Below are 19,623 nucleotides of genomic sequence, written 5' to 3' on the forward strand. Positions count from 1 at the left end.
CACAGTGGCTGCACCAGTTTGCATTCCCACCAACAGTGCAAGAGAGTTCCCTTTTCTCCACATCCTTGCCAACACCTGTTGTTTCTTGTTTTGTCAAGTCTAGTGATTCTCACAGGTGTGAGGTGGTATCTCATTGTGGTTTTAATTTGTATTTCCCTGATGATGAGTGATGTTGACCATCTTGTCATGTGTCTGTTAGCCATCTGGATGTCTTCTTTGGAAAAATGTCTATTCATGTCTTCTGCCCCTTTCTTAACTAGATTATTTGATTTTTGTGTGTTGAGTTTGATGAGTTCTTTATAGATTTTGCATACTAACCCTTTTTCCATAAGTCATTTACAAATATCTTCTCCCATTCTGTAGGCTGCCTTTTTGTTTTGTTGATTATTTCCTTTGCTGTGTAGAAGCTTTCAATCTTGATTAAGTCCCAATAATTCATGTTTGCTTTTGTTTCCCTTGCCTCCAGCAATGTGTCTAGTAGGAAGTTGCTATGGCCAAGGTCAAACCGATTGTTGCCTGTGCCTTTAGGATTTTGATGGTTTCCTGTCTCACATTTAGGTCTTTCATCCATTTTGAATTTATTTTTGTGTATGGTGTAAGAAAGTGGTCCAGTTTCATTCTTCTGCATGTTGCTGTCCAGCTTTCCCAACATCATTTGTTGAAGAGACTGTCTTATGTCCATTGGATAGTCTTTCCTGCTGTGTCAAATATGAGTTGACCATATCGTTGTGGACTCATTTCTGGGTTTCTATTCTGTTCCATTGATCTATGTATCTGTTTTTGTGCTGGTACCATACTATCTTGCTGCCTACAGCTTTGTAATATCATTTGAAGTCTAGAATCATGATGCCTAAAGCTTTGCTTTTTTTCTAAGGATTACTTTGGCCATCTGGGGTCTTTTGTAGTTCCATACAAATTTTAAGATTGTTTATTCTAGCTGTGGAAAGAATGCTGGTGGTATTTTGATGGGGATTACATTAAATGTGTAGATTGCTTTGGGTAGTATAGACATTTTAACAAGGTTTGTTCTTCTAGTCCATGAGCATGGAATGTTTTTCCCTTCTTTGTGTCCTCTTTAATTTCTGTCCTAAGGGTTTCATAGTTTCCAAAGTTTAGATCTTTTACCTCTTTGGTTAGGTTTGTTCCTAGGTATCTTATGGTTTTTGGTGCAATTGTAAATGGGATTGATTCCCTGATTTCTTTTTCTGCTGCTTCATTATTGGTGTATAGAAATGCAACAGATTTCTGTACATTGATATATCCTGCAACTTTGGTGAATTCATATATTGGTTCTAGCAATTTTTTGGTGGAGTCTTTTGGGTTTTCTACATGGAGTATCATGTCTTCTACAAATAGTTGAAGACTTCCTTGCCAATTTGAATGCCTTTTAATTCTTTTTGTTGTCTTATTGCTGAGGCTCTGAGATGGTTTTGATTGGTTGGATTTCCTCTCATTTTGTATTTTTCTTCTTTGCATACCTGGCAATTTCTTATTAGGTGCTAGACATTGTTGTACCTTTATATTTTTGGGTGTTAGATGTTTTTGTATTCTTTTTATTTTTTATTTTTTATGTGTTATTTATTTTTGAGAGAGAAAGAGAGAGAGAGAGAGAGAGAGAGAGAGAGAGAGACAGAGAGAGAGAACAAGTGGGGGAGGGGCAGAGAGAGAGAAGGAGACACAGAACCAAAGCAGCCTCCAGGTTCTGAGCTGTCATCACAGAGCCCAATGTGGGGCTTGAACCCACAAACTGTGAGATCATGACCTGAGAGGAAGTCAGACACTTAATCGTCTGAGTTACCCAGGTGCCCTTTGTATTCTTATACTCTTGAGCTTTGTTCTGGGACACACAGTTCAGTTACTTGGAAACAGTTTGATTCTTTTTCAAGCCTTTCTTTTAATATTTGTTGGATGGGAATGGAGCAGTGTTTAGTTTGGGATATTCCCCATTACTGAGGCAAGGCCCTTCTGGGGATTATAACAAGTGCCTCCAGAATTATTGGATTTTCCAATCTGGTTGGTGCAATGGGCCTATATGTGCACTGGGTACTGTTAATCCTAGTCTTTTGGAGTTGCTCTCTCTCGAGGCTCATGTGGTTTTCTCATGTGCATGTGCTGAATATGTGACATGGACCCTCCACACATCTTTTTTTTTTTTTTAATTTATTTTTATTTTTTAAATTCACATCCAAATTAGTTAGCATATAGTGCAACATTGATTTCAGGACTAGATTCCTTAATGCGCCTTACCCACTTAGCCCATCCTCCCTCCCACAACCCCTCCAGTAACCCTCTGTTTGTTCTCCATATTTAAGAGTCTCTTATGTTTTGTCCCCCTCCCTGTTTTTATATTATTTCTGCTTCCCTTCCCTTGTGTTCATCCGTTCTGTGTCTTAAAGTCCTCATATGAGTGAAGTCATATGATATTTGTCTTTCTCCGACTAATTTTACTTAGCATAATACTCTCTAGTTCCATCCACATAGTTGCAAATGGCAAGATTTCATTCTTTTTGATTGCCGAGTAATACTCCATTGTATGTATATATACCACATCTTCTTTATCCATTCATCCATCGATGGACATTTGGGCTCTTTCCATACTTTGGCTATCGTTGATAGTGCTGCTATAAACATTGGGGTGCATGTGTCCCTTTGAAACAGCATACCTGTATCCCTTGGATAAATTCCTAGTAGTGCAATTGCTGGGTCTTAGGGTAGTTCTATTTTAAATTTTTTGAGGAACCTCCATATTGTTTTCCAGAGTAGCTGCACCAGTTTGCATTCCCAGCAGCAGTGCAAAAGAGATCCTCTTTCTCTGCATCCTTGTCAACATCTGTTGTTGCCTGAGTTGTTAATCTTAGCCGTTCTTACAGGTGTGAGATGGTATCTCATTGTAGTTTTGATTTGTATTTCCTGGATGATGAGTGATGCTGAGCATTTTTTCATGTGTCGGTTCGCCATCTGAATGTCTTCTTTGGAGAAGTGTCTATTCATGTCTTTTGCCCATTTCTTTACTGGGTTATTTATTTTTTGGTTGTTGAGTTTAATAAGTTCTTTATAGATTTTGGATACTAACCCTTTATCTGATACATCATTTGCAAATATATTCTCCCATTCCATCGGTTGCCTTTTAGTTTTGCTGATTGTTTCCTTCACTGTGCAGAAGCTTTTTATTTTGATGAGGTCCCAATAGTTCATTTTTGCTTTTGTTTCCCTTGCCTCCAGAGATGTGTTGAGTAAGAAGTTGCTGTGGCCAAGGTCAAAGAGGTTTTTGCCTGCTTTCTTCTCGAGGATTTTGATGGCCCTCCACACATCTTTAGGGCTCCTTCTTTGTATAGCTCTCTCCTCCCCAGGACTCTGTCCTGTGAACCCTAGTTGCTTTGGCCTTCCTGAACTCTCAGCTCCATCTCCTCAACTTAGGGAGTTCTCTGGGCACCTCTTGGGTTCCCTTTCCTGATGCTGGGCCTGGAAACTTTTAATGCAGTGAACTGGGACAATCGTAGAGTTCACCTTGTTTGTTTCCCATTGCTCAGGAATCACTGTCCTTCGCTGCCTGGTATCCCATGCCTTAACAGCCATTGTTTTGTAAATCTGAATAAAAAAAATCAGCTGGACTTTTATATTTGTAGAAGATGTTGAAGGAGGGATGATTAAAAAAAAAATTCTTCCCCATTATGGATGTAATACATAGGAGTTATAAGAAATTTGGAAAATACAGAAAAACCTATGAAGAAGAAAAATACTTTTGTAATCTCACAGCCTAGAGATACTACTGTTTACATTTTATTTTTTATTTTTAAAATTTTGTTTATGTTTATTTATTTTTGAGAGAGAGAGAGAAAGAGTGTGATCAGGGGAAGGGAAAAAAAAGAGGGAGACACAGAGTCCAAAGCAGGCTTCCAGGCTCTGAGCTGTCAGCACAGAGCCCGACACGGGGCTCGAACCCATGAGCTGTGAGATCATGACCTGAGGCGTGAGATCATGACCTGAGCCGAAGTCGGAGGCTTAACTGACTGAGCCACTCAGGTGCCCCTACTGTTTACATTTTATTATGTTTCCTTTGGGTCTTGAATTTTTGACTAGAAGAATTTATCAAAAATCTTTGTTTTGTTTTGGGGTCTTTTACTTACTCTTTCATGATCTCTCTCTTTTCCTGTGTTGGTGGGGCATGTCTGTGTGTCTGTCTCTTTCCTCTTTGTGTCACAAACATGTATAGTCAACCCCAGTAAAGATACTGCCCAGTTCTTTTTATTTTTTTGAACATAACCTCAAGATTTTATTGTCTTCATAATGTAACAAAATATGAAGCTTAGAAACTAGATCACTTGGCCCTTTCTCTTCTTATCTCCTCCCAGTTCAAAATGCTTGCATCTCTTAATAGCCAGCATTCTCTTAAATCTGCAGTTGGGCTCAACACATTCAAGCCTCAGCACAATCTTCTTTGTAGTTTCAGCCTTTTTCTGGAAAATCGGCTTAGTCTGCCCACCATAGCCATTCTGCTTCCTGTCATAACACCGCTCTCCCTGGGCATAAAGAGAATCTTTGCCTTTCTTGTACTGTGTCACTTTGTGGGGTTGGTTGCCACACTTATTGCAGAAAGTCCGGTGGGTTTTAGGAATGTTCACCACGGCTGTGAGAAGGCTGTAGGCACAGAAAGATACTGCCCAGTTCTGATGAGGAGCCTTGTTGATTCAGTCTGACTTTGGTACCTTCCTGCTGAGTTTGGAGGCCCAAGCCCCTGCTCTTGGGTGTTTAGACATGAGTCAAGAATTGCCCTCTTTGGGCCTTTGTTCCCTCCCTCCCAATCAATAATTAATCAGTACTGAGTTGATCTTATTAGCTATTCACTTTCAAAACTCTAAACCAAGCTGGCTAATAACAATGCTTTTAATTAATATGAGGCAGATTAAAACTCATTACAGCAAGGTTATTGGTAATGAGATAATCATAAGGCAAGTTATTGAGCTGGGAGTGAAAATGAAGTTGGAGGAGTGGCAGGGAGACCACGCCAGCTGTTCCTGCCGTTATTTTGGGAGGGACAGAAGGGGGAATGTCAGGCCTCTGCAGTGAGGACATGCTGCAGCTACACCCCCAACCAGCCAGAGAAACCAGGTGCTTGGTTAAGGCAGCACTTGGGTCAGTGAGCTGATAGGTGGTCGGTGTTAGTAGAGGAAGTAGGGTCTTGGGGCAGAGAAAGTTAAGTCAGTGTTGAGAATAACGCTGTATCGCTGTTTGCATTTCTTGTGTACGGATGCTCTGCCATTTAGATGACAGAGCATGAAATTAGCTATTGTTTCTATTAGATTGTGGTCTAGACTTGTTGGTCTGAACAAAATATAGGGAGTTTGGATGGGCCCGGAGTGTTCTTTTTTATTTTTATTTTCAATTTCATTTTTCTAGGAATGGTGGTTTCCACTCCCCCCACCATCTTTTTTGATTCATATATTGAGCAGTGACTGTGTGCTGAGCCCTGTACTAAAACTCTTTTTTATTAATTACTTCATATGACCATCACAGTGACAGTCACCATTTTTCTCCTCCTTTTACTGATGAGGAAACTGAGGCCCCAAAGTTAATTAACTTGTCCAAGGTTATAGGGCAGGTAAGTCTCAAAGTAGGATTTAAACTCAGGTGTTTTTGATTCCAAAGCCATTGCTATTAATCATGTTTTATGACTCCCATCTTGTTGTGTTCAAGGCCGTCTGCAGTTTTCATTGGCCTTTTAAATGTATACGCTTGAGGGGTGCCTGGGTGGCTCGGTCGGTTGAGCATCCGACTTCGGTTCAGGTCATGATCTCATGGTCCATGAGTTCGAGCCCCGCATCAGGCTCTGTGCTGACAGCTCAGAGCCTGGAGCCTGTTTCAGAGTCTGTGTCTCCCTCTCTCTCTGCCCCTCCCCTGTTCATGCTCTGTCTCTCTCTGTCTCAAAAATAAATAAACGTTAAAAAAATAAATAAATGTATATGCTTGATTCAACTTCCATGGCCGCCCCGGTGCCAGCCAGGTGTTCTCATACCTGGCAGTTACTGGGCAACTACCTTTATTGCCTGCCATCGATGATTCTAGTGTCATGGTGCATGGCCACCTCTTGGTCTGCATGGTGAACTTCTTGCCCACGAAGACCATCCCCACAATGCTTGCATTCCCACTGTGCGAGCACGTGGAGAAATTCAGTTCATGCCTGCCTCCAGCACATGCTTGAACACACCACCATTTCATCCTTTACTGACTCTGGGACCTTGGGAATGTTACTGAACCTCTCTGAGATCATTTTGTCATCTTTAAAGACACATATTAAGATCTATTTTATGGATATATGGGGCAGATTTAAAAACAATATCAACCACGTATATTTCAGCATTTACTGTAGGCCGGGAATAGTACGTAGACCAAGGCACTAAATAAATGATTATTTATTATAGTTGTTACTGATTTATAATCCTGAGCTGTCCAGTATGGTAGCCATTAGCCACATGTGATTATTTAAATTAATTAATAATTAATGAGTGAGAGGGAGCAAGTGAGCAAGGGGCAGAGAGAGAGAGAATCCCAAGAGGAGCAGAGAGGGAAAGAGAGAGAGAGAGAGAGAGAGAGAGAGAGAGAGAGAGAGAGAGAGAGAGAAAAGCAGGGCTCACCTGAAGCGGGGCTTAAACTCATGAATGTGAGATCATGACCTGAGCCAATGTCAGATGTCTAATGACTGAGCCACCCAGCTGCCCTGATTTAAATTTAAATACTTTAAAATTAAGGATGCCTAGGTGGCTAGGTTGGTTGAGCGTCTGACTCTTGATTTTTGGCCCAGGTCATGATCCCAAGGTCATGGGATCTAGCCCTGCATTGGTCTTTGTGCTGAGTGTGGAGCCTGCTGGGGGTTCTCTCTCCCTCTCCCTCTCTCCCTCTCCCTCTCTCTCTCTCTCTGTCTCTCTCTCTCTCCCCCCCTCCCTCTCTCCCTCTGCCCCTCTCCATCGCTTGTGCTTTTTCTCTCTCTAAACATTAAAAAAAATGGAGAATTCAGTTCCTCAGTCACAGTAGCCACATGTCAAGTGGCCAGCAGCCACTGGTAGCTGCTAGTGGCCACTGTGTTATTGGACAGTGCAGATGTAGAACATTTCTGCCATTGCAGCGACTTCTGTTGTACAGTACTAGTGTAAACTAACTTTCGTCGTCCTTCCTGCTGCCTATGCCTATGTAGGTGCATGCTTGAAGATGTGTAGAATGAAGGAGTAGATTCAGGGGAATGCAGAGATCCGAGATTCCAGGAGCTTTGCCTTTCCATTGAGCACGCTCCTTGTTGGGGGAAAGGTTCCTGGGTGGTAGAAACCATGGGATCCCTGTGGATGGTCCCCGCTGCCAGCAGGTACTGACCCTTAAGGTATCAGATTAAGGAAGTAAATGCTGAAAGGGGGGTTTTTACGAAGCTAGTAGTTTCTTGAAATTTTGAATGGGACCCACCTTCTGATCCCAAAGGACAGTGAAGCCCTAGGAGCTGGAGCTGAAAAGGGACCCTGGAGATCAGAGGCCCTACTCTATTCTTCAGCATTTGTGTCTTTTGGCCTTAAAAGAATGTAAGTTTTTGGTGAGTGGCAATGTTCTTCGTGTGTGTGTGTGTGTGTGTGTGTGTGTGTGTATTTAGAAGCTGGTTGAAGGTGACTTTGGAGCTTCTTTAGTTGAAATGTGGGTGCCATTTGCAGTAGATGCTGACTCAGCTTCATGGATGGCGGTTTTGTGAGTATATAACCCATAGTTGTCATTAATCTACATTTATGGCACATGGACAGCTTGCCCTGAGGTACACAGAGCGTATAGGGACACTCATGGTCTCTGCCCCCGTGGCTGTGTGCCGAGTAGCTGGTGAGTTGGGGACTGACTAGCTTTCCTGGGCTTGTGTGACCAGAGAGGGCTCCCCATATTGCCCAGTGTCTTGAAGGTGACCATTACTTTGTGCCAAGAGGTATCCTGGGTTCAAGCCACAGGTGAGGGGCAGTAGGCTGATGCTTTCCTTCTTTTTTTCTAAGTTTATTTATTTTGAGAGAGAGAGAGAGAGAGAGTGAGCACATATAAGTGAGCATGGGAGGAGCAGAGAGAGGAGAGAGAGAATCCTAAGCAGGCTCCATGCTGTCAGCATGGAGCCGTACACGAGGCTTGAACTCATGAACTGAACCGTGAGATCATGAGCCAAAATCAAGAGTCAGACTCTTAAATGTCTGAGCCATCCAGGCACCCTAGAATATTACTGAGGGCTGCCAGCAGCAGAGACAAATGCAGATGTGAATCCAGTCTAAAGAAAACGAAGTTAGGTCTTCAACAACACACATACATGCATGCAGATATGTAGTCCTGTATTGCTCTCTTGATCTGAAGTGCCCTTTTTATCCTAATTTATTCAAATTTGATTTCAAGGACTAATCCTGTGTATCCACCAGGGACCATTCACACCAGTAATCTCTCTGGGGAAGACTTTTTAAAAAGTTTTTTACATTTCTGGTATCTTTATTTCACATTGATTATTGTGTAAGTAAATTGTATAACACACACTGTATTAAAAAGTTTAGAATGGAATCCACCCTATTTTTTGACTATTTTTGAAGTTTTTATTTAAATTCTAATTAGTTAACATACAGTGTAATATTAGTTTCAGGTGTACAATATAGTGATTCAACACTTCCATACGACACCCAGTGCTCATCACAACAAGTACACTCCTTAATCCCCATCATCTATTTCACTTATCTCCCACCCCCTCCCCCATCTCCCCTCTGGTAACCATCAGTTTGTTTTCTGTAGTTAAGAGTCTGTTTCTTGATTTCTCTCTCTCTTTTCCCCCCTTTGCTTCTTTGTTTTGTTTCTTAAATTCTACTTGTGCGTGAAATCATATGGTATGTCTTCTCTGACTTACTTCATTTAGCATAATATACTCTAGTTCCATCCACACCATTGCAAATGGCAAGATTTCATTCTTTTTGATGGCTGAGTAATATTCTGTTGTGTGTGTGTGTATGTATATATCTATTTCTCTGTATATGTATACATACATACACGTACGTATATACACCATTGTGTATGTGTCTATATATGTATATTTATGTATATATATATATATATTTATCTGTATATCATATCTCCTTTACACATTCATTAGTCGATGGACACTTGGGCTGTTTCCATAGTCTGGCTATTGTAGATAATGCTGTTTTAAACATCAGGGTGCATGTATCCCTCTGAATTAGTATTTTTGTATTCTTTGAGTAAATACCTACTAGTATGATCGCTACATTGTAGGGTAGTTCTATTTTTAACTTTGAGGAACCTCCATACTGTTTTCCACAGTGGCTTCACCAGTTTGCATTCCCACCAACAGTGCAAGAGGGTTGAGTGGGGAAAACTTAATAGAAAAGATGATTAATTAGGAAAAGTAAAAGGTAGTTAACTCAAGGAGTGAAAAAAGATTCTAAGGGTACAGAAGTAGTAAGCATATAAAGCAGCTGTTCCCTCTGGGGCTGAAGGGTAGTGAATAAGGACAGAACTCAGCTGAGGGCCTCCCACCTGCAGGGCTGAGATGGAGGTCTGCCCAGTGGTGAGGAGACATGGTGGAAGGCAGGGTCCGTGGGAGCAGCCTCCTGGGTGACAGTGAAATTTGTAGGAGTGTGGCCCAGAGCTAATGTATAGGAACCCTCTGCTAGCTGGTCAGAACAATTGGCTGGAGGGTGTGGGCTTGAGCTGGGCCATAAGAGGGGCCTGCCAGTTATGGGAAAATTTAGTGAGGCGGGTCTGGTCTGGGAGGGCCACTGAAGGGGGCACCCTCAAGCTACTGGCCTGCCGGCTGCTGAGCTAAAATGCCACACTGGCTCTGGTAATGGGGCCTCCTTGCTCTTCTGTGGCCTCAGTGTCCCTCCAGAGTCCCCTAATAACAAACCATCTGATAAAGGAGAAATGACAGGATGCAGCCCCAGGATCACAGTGCAGGGTGGAGAAGGATGGATTTGGAGTCTGGAGGCCATAGTTCTGAGCAGCACACACCCACTGCCCTCCTGTGAGCCAAGCCTTTGCTCTAATTCTGGTCCTCCCGTTTCTTGCATCTAAGCTCCTGCGGTTCTCAGTGTGATCCTGTTGTGGCAAGTCATTCTCTGTGCACGAATGGCTCCATCACATCTTCCCATGTGCTGGAGGGCACGGGACTGGCCTGCTGTAAGTCCCAGTGAACACACAGTGGTTGATGCCTTTCCTGGGCAGGGAGGGGAAAGTGGGATGTGGCCTCACCCCACCTTCTAGTCCTCTGCTTCCATGTGGCCTTGACCCCAGAGCAGCTTTGATGTAGGGGCTGAGCCTGCCTCCTTGGGGGAGAGGGTGGCCGGGTGCCGGGACAGCCTAGCCGGGAGTGTCCGGTTGGATGTGGACTCCGGCCGTACCGTATCTTAGGACTAGTGGATTGTGGATGCCTATGTTTGCGTCTTATTCTGCCAGTGATTTTGATCTCTCTTCTTCTGGGTTGGAATTTGGGGAATGATTGTTCACACTAGCCTGGACCTTTGTACCATGAAGAAATACCCAGTTCCATGGTTGACCACAGTTTGCCTTCTTTCTCACTTCCTCAAAACCAGGGCTTGAGCATGGCCTTGGCCAGCCATAGCATTGATTTACTGCCCATGTGCCACTGGCCAGCTGAGTCCCCAGTTCCAAATTCTTTTTTTTTTAAATTTTTTTTAAATGTTTTTATTTATTTTTGAGACAGAGAGAGGTAGAGCATGAGCAGGGGAGGGGCAGAGAGAGAGGGAGACACAGAATCTGAAGCAGGCTCCAGGCTCCGAGCTGTCAGCACAGAGCCCCATGTGGGGCTTGAACTCACCAGCTGTCAAGATCATGTCAGATCATGACCTGAGCCGAAGTCGGACGCTCAACCGACTGAGCCACCCAGGCGCCCCCAGTTCCAAATTCTTAAAGAGAATCCACCCCATTCCCACGATCCTTATAGATCCTTTTAGATCCCATCTAAAAGCTTTCTCTCCTCTTAATCCTTAGGGTTAATTTCCTTTTTCCTGTGCCCTCCCGGCAGGGTAAAAAAGACTTTGTGGCCCAGCTTGGACCAGGTGTCCACATCAAGGCTGGCATACTCTGTGTAGGGGGATGGAGTCATGTGTATATAGGGTTCCCCAAGGGTTCATTGGGGTGGGAGGTCGAGGTGTCCAGTGGAGCCAGTAGTGGGTGCCCACAAGGGTCTCGGCACATCCCCGCAGTGCCTGGAGTCTGGGGCATCTGTTGTGCTGTGGTGGAACAGGGCAGATGGGCTCCTGGGCTGCTAGGACAAGGGTGTTCTCTTCTTAATTTCTAAAGTAACAGTTTTATGTACGATGCACTTGGCAACTAACTATATAGGATCTTTAACTGTTTGTTCCATGTACGATGCACTTGGCAACTAACTATATAGGATCTTTAACTGTTTGTTCCATCATTGTTGCCAAAAGTTATTTAACTCCTCAGGTGGTTTATTGCCTCCAATATGTGCTTAAAATTATGTCGGCATCTTCCATAACACTCAAGAGAGTGTAAGTCCGTGTAGATGTTTACTCCCTCTTGGTTGATTGCATGGGTGGAAGAGGTTCCCAGAGGGCACTGGGCTCCCTTACCTTCTGTGTGTGCCCACAGCCCTATCCTGCCTCAGAAGCTGTAGCTCCAGGAAGACAGGACCTCACAGTTCCAGGACCTTCAGCTGAGCTGGGGTGATGACTGGGGACACATAGCCCAGTGTATCCCCAACAGGGGCCACCCCCCAGCTCTGGAAGGACAGCGGGCATCAGGCTGAAGGCTGCCCTGTCCTAGGAGACCAGCCCAGCTGCCTGCTCCATGCACCTGACACTTCCCAGTAAAACTTTTCTTCCAGTTAAGAGGAGACCCCTGCTAGGGTTGCCGGGGTGGCTTAGTCTGTTACATGTCTGACTCTTGGTTTCTGCCCAGGTCATGATCTCATAGTTTGTGAGATTGGGCCCCATGTTGGGCTCTGTGCTGACAGCATGGAGCCTGCTTATGATTTTCTTTCTCCCTCTCTTCTCTGCCCCTCCCCTCCCATGCTCTCTCTCTCTCTCTCTCTCAAAATAAAAAAAACTTAAGAAAAAAAGGAGACCCCTGCTAAAGTTTGAGTTAAAAGAGCCCTAGGTTTAGCATGTTTTCTAGACTTTCCTTTGACATTTATTAGCTACATTAGCTATTTCTGTATAAGCACAACATCTGAGTTTCTTATTTCTATCATTTATTCATTGTTTATTTCTTAATATTTTTTTTAAAGTTTATTTTCGAGAGCAAGAGACAGAGTGTGAGCAGGGGAGGGGCAGAGAGAGAGGGAGACACAGAAACAGAAGCAGGCTGCAGGTTCTGAGCTGTCAGCACGGAGCCCGATGTGGGCTTGCAAGATCATGACCTGAGTCGAAGTTGCACGCTTAACTGACTGAGCCACCCAGGTGCCCCAAAGTTTATTTTTGAGAAAGAGAGAGAGCGAGAGAAAGAGCAAGCACCTGAAAGTGGAGGAGGGGCAGAGAGAGAGAGAATCTCAAGTGAGCTCCACACTGTCAGTGTAGAGCCCAACTCAGGGCTCAATCTCATGAGATCATAACCTGAGCCAAAATCAAGAGTCAGATGCTTAACCGGCTGAACTACTCAGGCACCCCTGAGTTTCTTATTTTTAAATATACCAATACCTGACTCCCTGAGCTGCCTTAAGGATTAAAAGAAAGAATGCGTATGAGCATGTTTTAGAAATTGTAGACCTCCAAACAGATAGTATTATTGGTATGTCTGAGGGTTGGGTGGCAAACACATCAACTCAGTGTATCCACAAATGAATCATCAGTAGATTAGATTTGCTTAAAAGCCTTGAACAACTGCTCTGGTTCCTGGGCCAGGTAAGTTTTGATGGAGAAAAGACCAGAAGCATGGGCACATCGGGCCCTATGAAGAGGCCAGCCTCACTCAGTATGAGGTCAGAATTGCTGGCCCTAGGTACTGAGACCAAAGGAGAGCATTGAGGCAGAAGGTGAATGAAGGGTGTGTGTGTGTGTGTGTGTGTGTGTGTGTGTGTGTGTGTGTGTGTTTGTGTGTACGTACTCTCAGAGCGAATCAGGCTCTTCAACCAGTGGGGGCAGGAAAGGGAAAGAATGTCCAGTGGGCAGTGTGCACTCACACCTCTCTGTTCCTGGCCCATCTCCCTGCAGGTGCACCTCCGTTCTGCCAGGCGTCTCTGCGAGCTCTGCTGTGCCAACCGGGGCACTTTCATCAAGGTGGGCCAGCACCTGGGCGCTCTGGACTACCTGCTGCCTGAGGAGTATACCAGCACGCTGAAGGTGCTGCACAGCCAGGCTCCACAGAGCAGCATGCAAGAGGTCCGCCGGGTCATCCGTGAGGACCTGGGCAAAGAGGTAGCGGCCCGTGCCGGGAGCGATGGGTGCTGGGATGGGATGCTTCTAAGGCTCTGGCAGAGCTGTCCCTGCTGGCTGCTGGGGCTTCACCCCTGGAATGGAAACATACTTCGTGGCAACTTTCAGCAGTGAAATCGAAGGGGTGAGAAGGAACCTCAGTGGCCCTCAGTGAAAAAGATGGTTGAACCGTATGAAATAGTTGATGTGTGATTGTTTTTGCCCTGCAATGTAATGGGATTCATATGGCACAACCTAATCATATCTATCAGTTATGGAGGGTTTACTGTGTGTGGATGGCAGTGCTGTGTTACTTGCATTATCTCACCTGATCCTCACAGTAGTGTTAGGTACCTACCTGTCATTAACCCCATTTTGCAGGTGAGGGATAAAAGCTTGGGTGGTGGAGATTAAGTGGAGGGTAAACCCGATTTAGGGCTAGAGTCAGGAGCAAGCCCACAAGCTAGGAGGAGCAAGGTTAGGATGGAGATACCCCAGGCAGAGGGGACCAGATTGGCATGGCACAGGCCTGTGCATGGCTTTACTTCTTGCCAAGGCTGTTGGCCTCCTGCTTCCTATAGCACGAGATTCACCCCCCAATTAAAACTAAATAAATCACTGTAATAACAGTGTGAAGTGCATCATTGCTGGCATGTGGCAGCTCGTGGGGGCGGATGCAAGGGAGGGAAGGTGGCAGATTAACCCTTCTAGGCCGGCTTGTCTGCGGAGGGCTGGAGTGGGAAGCAAGAGCGGGTCAGTGGCCCCCTGTAAGCCAGGGTAGAGCGAGACGAGAAGTTTGGGGTGTCAGCAGTCACGATGGGCCCACACAGCTGGCCAAAGGATGTACGGGGTTAAAAGGTTTTGTCTGCATCTTCAGGGCCTCTTCTCTAGGCCTCCCTGGCCATGTGGTCCTGAGCATGGTGGCCTGAGGCTCCTGCCCCACAGGTTGTCTTGAGCCCTCTGAATAGGGCAGGCTAATGTCAAGGTCACGGTTCTGAGGGGGCGTCCTTCACAGCTGGGAAGCTCGGCAACCTCTGCTTTCTTACCCCGGCCCCCAGAGACGCACAATTGAAGTCTTTCCTCCCCCTCTTCCTCCTCCTCCTCCCTCCTGGGAAGATGACATTTGTTCCCTGGTGACACACTTTCTCATTCTGTGGGTGGAGGGAGGGGAAAGGGGCTATGTGGGAACAGGGTAGGTGGGAGTGGGGGTGTGAGGGCGGGGAAAGTCACTCACTTTGCGCTTCCCTCCTCCTCCCGCCTCTTCCATGACACTTCTTGGGGAGCAGCTCTCTCCACCAGGAAGATATCCGAGTGGACCCCATCGATTGTGGGCTCTACACCTGTCCTGGGACCTCAGTAGAAAGCTTTGTTTCGTCCCCAGTTTCTTTTTTTTTTTTTTTTTTTAAATTTTTTTTTCAACGTTTTTTAATTATTTTTGGGACAGAGAGAGACAGAGCATGAACGGGGGAGGGTCAGAGAGAGAGGGAGACACAGAATCGGAAACAGGCTCCAGGCTCCGAGCCATCAGCCCAGAGCCTGACGCAGGGCTCGAACTCACGGACCGCGAGATCGTGACCTGGCTGAAGTCGGACGCTTAACCGACTGCGCCACCCAGGTGCCCCTCGTCCCAAGTTTCAAGAACGTGGTTAAAGGAAGCCAAGTCTGTCCTGTATCCCCATCTGCTGTCTGGGTTCGAGTTCTTGGATGGGCTCCGAAGACACCTGGAGCTCAAAGACTACATAGCTGCCCCTAAATCTCAGACCGAAGTGCAGGGGGGTGGCCAGAGTGTTCTGGCTGTGCTGGTTCATTGTATCTACCCTTCCCATCAGCAAAGGCCTTACAGGGTCACTAGTGTCCTTACACCAGTCCATGCCCTCTCCCAGGCAGATGGGGCTGATCCTGAGGGGTCCCCCAGCAGGGTGTGGGAGATGAGCATGAACTTGCAGTTCTTCTGGGCCCTGTGATTTACATGTGATTCTGGAGCAGTGCATAATCTCTGCACTGCAGCCGGTGCCATCAGTGTGGAGGGGAGAGCGAATAAAGGGGCACTGTCCTGGCGTAGGGATGTGTGGGGTGGGGATGGGACCACAGAGCTAAGGGAGGGGCGTGTGAGTGACAGGACGAGGCCTTGGATCTTCTGATTACCAGACCAGTGCTTTGTCTCCTACAACAGAGCTTCTGTCTGGCAGAAATCTTTCAGAAATGTTTTTTGTGTCTGTGTCTTAGAAGTTTCTCAGCTAGTATTACCAGAAAGAAACTTGCTTTTTCCCTTTTATTTTGAATGTTAGGCCTAAGTCCTGCAGGACACGTTCTGGGAAGCAGTTGGAAGCCTGAACTCTAGGAGGTGGCATCATTTCTGGTGTCTCCAAAGTCACTTGGGTCTGGAGTGGGTTGGGAATGGTCTCAACCTTGGTCTCCTAACTGCCCTTGGGACTGTAGGTCTAGGTGCAGTGCTGACTTTGGCCAGCAGATGGCGCCGGAGCTTGAGCATCAGGGAAAGGTACTGAAGGCTTGGCCCTTTTCAGCAGAGGGGAACCCTGACAGGTGGCTGAGACTTGGGTTCCTTATTCTCCTGGGCATGATTCATGCAGAGGAAGGAGCCCAGGCTGACACCTTTGCACCCTGAACAAGCTGTTGACTTCTCTGGTCCCCAGGAGTTCTTTCCTTCCTGCTGAAGGACCTGGCAGGGTTCTGACCATCAACCCATCCTTACACATTTCTCTTCTGGGCTAGGACTCCTCAGATGCCCCCTGCAGTCACTAACAGCCTGCAATTCTGTGTTTAGACACCTTTTCCTTCATTTTCCCTTCCTTCTCTCTCTCTTTGTTGCCCAAACAGCTGGTATTTAGTGAAGAAAGCACAGTTCTAGAAACTTTGGATGCAGCTAGGTTCTTTCCTAGCTCTAAAATTCTATGAGAGACTGAAGGAAATGAGGTCAGCTGCCAGAGTGATGCACAGAAATACCTTTGTTAGGGGCACCGCTTGTACTGGTGTTGGGGGATTGGGGTCTGGCTTGTGCACTCTGACATGTGTTTCATTAGTCTTTTACCCCTGAGCTCCACATGGTAGGGATCTAGACTCGTACTTGTTTTATAGTTTCCCATAGTACCTGGGGAGAAAGGCTGTCATAGGAGATCGGCATTCTTGATGGACCATCTGACCAGAGCGGCCACTGGAATGTGGAAGAGAACCGCTATGTATCAGGTGGGGGAATGCATACCTCATTGTTTCTTATGAACCTACAGGAACAGGTGGAAGGTGATGTTCTTGTCTTGCTTTGCTCAGGTGTAAGCAAAAGTTCAGGGAAGAGATAAAATAGCTCTTCCCCCAGGAACCTCCATCATTTATCAAGCTTGGTTGGGGTGCAGAGAGAAGGTGCTCTTGGCATGAGGACCAGCAGAAGCAGAAGTGGAAGTCAGGGAGGTGAGGCAGGAGACCATCTGGCCTGTGTGAGGGGCTCCTGGTGGTGGGGGTGCTCAGTGGGGGCAGTGCAGGGACTGGACAGAGACTGCAGCAGGGGCTTCCATGGAGGCCTCAGGGCTGGGGGAGGGGATGATGGGCGTGGATGGTGAGTAGCAAAGCCTGGGATGACCCCTGTCATTACTGCATGCCTGCATGCGGGATCTCTGCTGGTGCATGGAGAACTGTGTGAGCAGCAGTAAAAGGCACCCCCTCCGGGCATCCCTTCCTTTAGGTGGCAGCTCTGCCAGGGCTGGATTTCATTCTTCTGTTAGTCTATCTTCACCAGAGAACAGAGCCAAGAGGGTGTGTGTGTGTGTGTGTGTGTGTAAGTAAAGAGAGATTGATTAGTTGGAAGGAATTGGCTTATGCGATTTGGAGGCTGGCAAGTCCTGCATCTTTGGAGGGGGTGTCCATCTGGAGACCCAAGAAGAGCTGATATTGCAGTTTGAGTCCAAAGGCCATCTGCTGGCAGAACTTTTGGTGCCCCAGGCAGTCAGTCTTATGCTATTCAGGCCTTCAGCTGATTAGATGAGGCCCACCCACATTAGGGAGGGCAGTCTGCTTTGTTCAGAGTCTACTAATTTAAATGTGAATCTCATTCAAAAGCGTCCTTATGAAAATATTAGAATAAAGTTTGCCCAAATGTCAGGGCACCATGGCTCAGCCAAGTTGACACACAAAATTAACCCCCCTGGTTCCCACGTGGCCCTCAGTCAGGACCAAACATTTCTACCCTTGGTCTTGCCTTCATATGACAGTCAAGCTTCCTATTGAGTCTTGAAGGTGGGCTGGAGCTAAACTGCTTGCTGGTTTATTGGCTGTGTGACCTTGGACATGTTACTTATCTTCTCTGTCTCTTATTTTCCTCATTTGTAAAATGGGGATAACAACAGTACATGCCTATGGGGATTACATGAATTAATGGATGTGGAACATGTAGAGCATGCCCGGCAGAGAGCAAATGGCCAGCAAATATTAGCGATGATTTCTGTGTTATGCTGGATGCTTTATATGTGTGAGAACCGAGATTCTGAGAGATTAAATGGCAGCGTTGGGTCTTTAACCAGGTTTTCTGATGCTGGTACAGTTCTCTGTCCCAGATACTATTTTGCTAGTAGAATCCTTCTTTCTCTTCCGTGATCAACACCTGGTGTTCCACCTGTTGGTCAGCCCCTTCCCTTCCACTGTTAGAAATGTCCCACAGGCTGCCTTGGGAGCCTGTCTCCTGGGCTTCTTGAGCACTGCCCCGTGACCCCCAATCTGGGGGCTGCTGGAAGCTCAGCCAGGCAGTTTCAACCGTTGCAGTGTCCTGAGGCCATCAGTAGCATCTATGTTGTGCTCTTGGTCCCTAAAGCTGACATAATGGGCGTGGGAATAGCCACAGGTGCCCAGGGTCAGGAGTTGGTGGCTGTGCTGTGCTCCTCCTTGCAGGATGGCAGCTGGCTCTGCTTCTCATGTCCTGGAGGAGCTGGGTGTGGGCAGATGCAGGGACAAACACGCCCTAGGTTGGACTGGGGCGAGGGACATGGGCAGAGGGGCCAGAGGAGCCGATTCTACCTGGGGTACCCGTGGCTGGCAGAAAACTCCCCCCCCAACCCCCCCCACCCCCCCCGTGACACATGCCTCCATGTCATATTCCTTGCTGCCTTCTTTCCAGCGCTGATCCACCTTCTCCCTGTCCTTCTTTTACTTGCTCACAAATATTTACTGAGCACACCTCTGGGCCACGTGCTGTGTCAGCCCCCGGGCGTCCCCGCTCTCTGCAGCTCTCGCCACTGTTCTTGCACATTGCCAAAGATCCGCCTGAGGCCAGCTCACCCTGATTCACCACCCCTGGCTGCCCCACTGGCCTGGAGCTGAGGGCCACCTTGAGGGCTTCAGCTGTCTCTTGGCCCTCAGCACAACCTTTGTTTGTTCCGGCTTCTGGTTTCTTTGTCTCCCCAGACAATCCCCAAGATGGCTGCCGTGTGAGCATGCTGGGAGTGGAACAGAAGGAGCTGGTGGCCACAAAGCTGTGTGTGGGGAGGACTGGGGGGCGAGGGGGAGAGAGTCACCTCCTCTAGACTTCCCAGCAGCTCTCAATAAAAAATACATTTATATTGAAAACATAATGAAGAATAAAAAAAACATTTTCCCCCCAATAATGCTGAACATCAAAAGGAGATTTTTATCAATTATGAGAGAGAGATTTTGGCCATAAAATGGTAATTTAACGAGTAGGAGATGGATGGCGGGAAGCATTAGTGTCAGCCGGGACGGATGGTGTGCCATTAGTCACTGAGGGAGAGACCGAGGTGGCTGCTGTGGCGGTGGCTCCCCTTCCCCAGGCCTCCTGGCCCTGGCCTCCTCGCTGAGTGCTGCCCTACCTCAGCCCCGAGAGGCTCCTCCCTGGGGCCCCGCTCCATCTCCGAGGCACCTTCGGCCCATTGTTGGACAGCTTCTGCATGGCTCTTCCACAGCCAGTGGAACGGAGCCCCTAGAGAGCAGGTCAGGAGCTGCTCCCCGCTTTCTTTCCAGCCTCATGGCCTGCTCCTGTCTTCACACGGCTACGCCCTGGCCACACGCTGTGGGGGTTCACTCCATGCACTCCGGGTCTGTCCTCTCTCATCCCCTTCTTAAGTTACCAGGCTCTTTCTCATCCTCTGAGCTCGGGGTCTGACAACAACAACATACACATGCACGCACACACACCCTGAGTGCTTGCCAGGGGCAGGCACTGCCTCAGAAATTCCACACACATCAATTTACTTCTCACTAAGACCCT

The 19,623-nt window shown here is 46.9% G+C and overlaps 2 protein-coding genes across 7 annotated transcripts in view; one reads left to right on the plus strand and one right to left on the minus strand.

The window, feature by feature from the left end:
• The window catches only part of ADCK1 (aarF domain containing kinase 1), a 151,244-nt gene that overhangs the window by 70,448 nt on the left and 61,173 nt on the right, over positions 1 to 19,623 (plus strand). For 5 of the 6 annotated variants that reach the window (XM_058739852.1, XM_058739851.1, XM_058739855.1 and 2 more), the window contains exon 4: positions 13,197 to 13,400. The exons of the other annotated variant lie outside the window; for it this stretch is intronic. In XM_058739852.1, the coding sequence (XP_058595835.1) occupies positions 13,197 to 13,400 (204 nt within the window). The remainder of the gene's footprint in view (positions 1 to 13,196; positions 13,401 to 19,623) is intronic. 6 annotated transcript variants of the gene reach the window in all.
• LOC131515855 (large ribosomal subunit protein eL42-like) lies at positions 4,299 to 6,123 on the minus strand. The gene is made up of 2 exons (XM_058736266.1): positions 6,083 to 6,123; positions 4,299 to 4,638 (listed from the first exon to the last, which is right to left on the minus strand). Exons 1-2 carry the CDS (start codon positions 6,121 to 6,123, stop codon positions 4,314 to 4,316), a joined length of 366 nt encoding a protein of 121 aa, XP_058592249.1. The 3' UTR covers positions 4,299 to 4,313.

The sequence above is a fragment of the Neofelis nebulosa genome, chromosome 7 (assembly GCF_028018385.1).
Source record: "Neofelis nebulosa isolate mNeoNeb1 chromosome 7, mNeoNeb1.pri, whole genome shotgun sequence".
Taxonomy (NCBI): Eukaryota; Metazoa; Chordata; class Mammalia; order Carnivora; family Felidae; genus Neofelis; species Neofelis nebulosa.

Excerpts from the sequence above, each read along its gene's own strand:
- LOC131515855 (XM_058736266.1), bottom strand. The coding sequence starts at position 6,123 with ATGGTCTTCGTGGGCAAGAAGTTCACCATGCAGACCAAGAG. Across the intron at positions 4,639-6,082 it reads TTCACCATGCAGACCAAGAG|CCTTCTCACAGCCGTGGTGA; the intron begins GTGGCCATGCAC and ends CTGTGCCTACAG.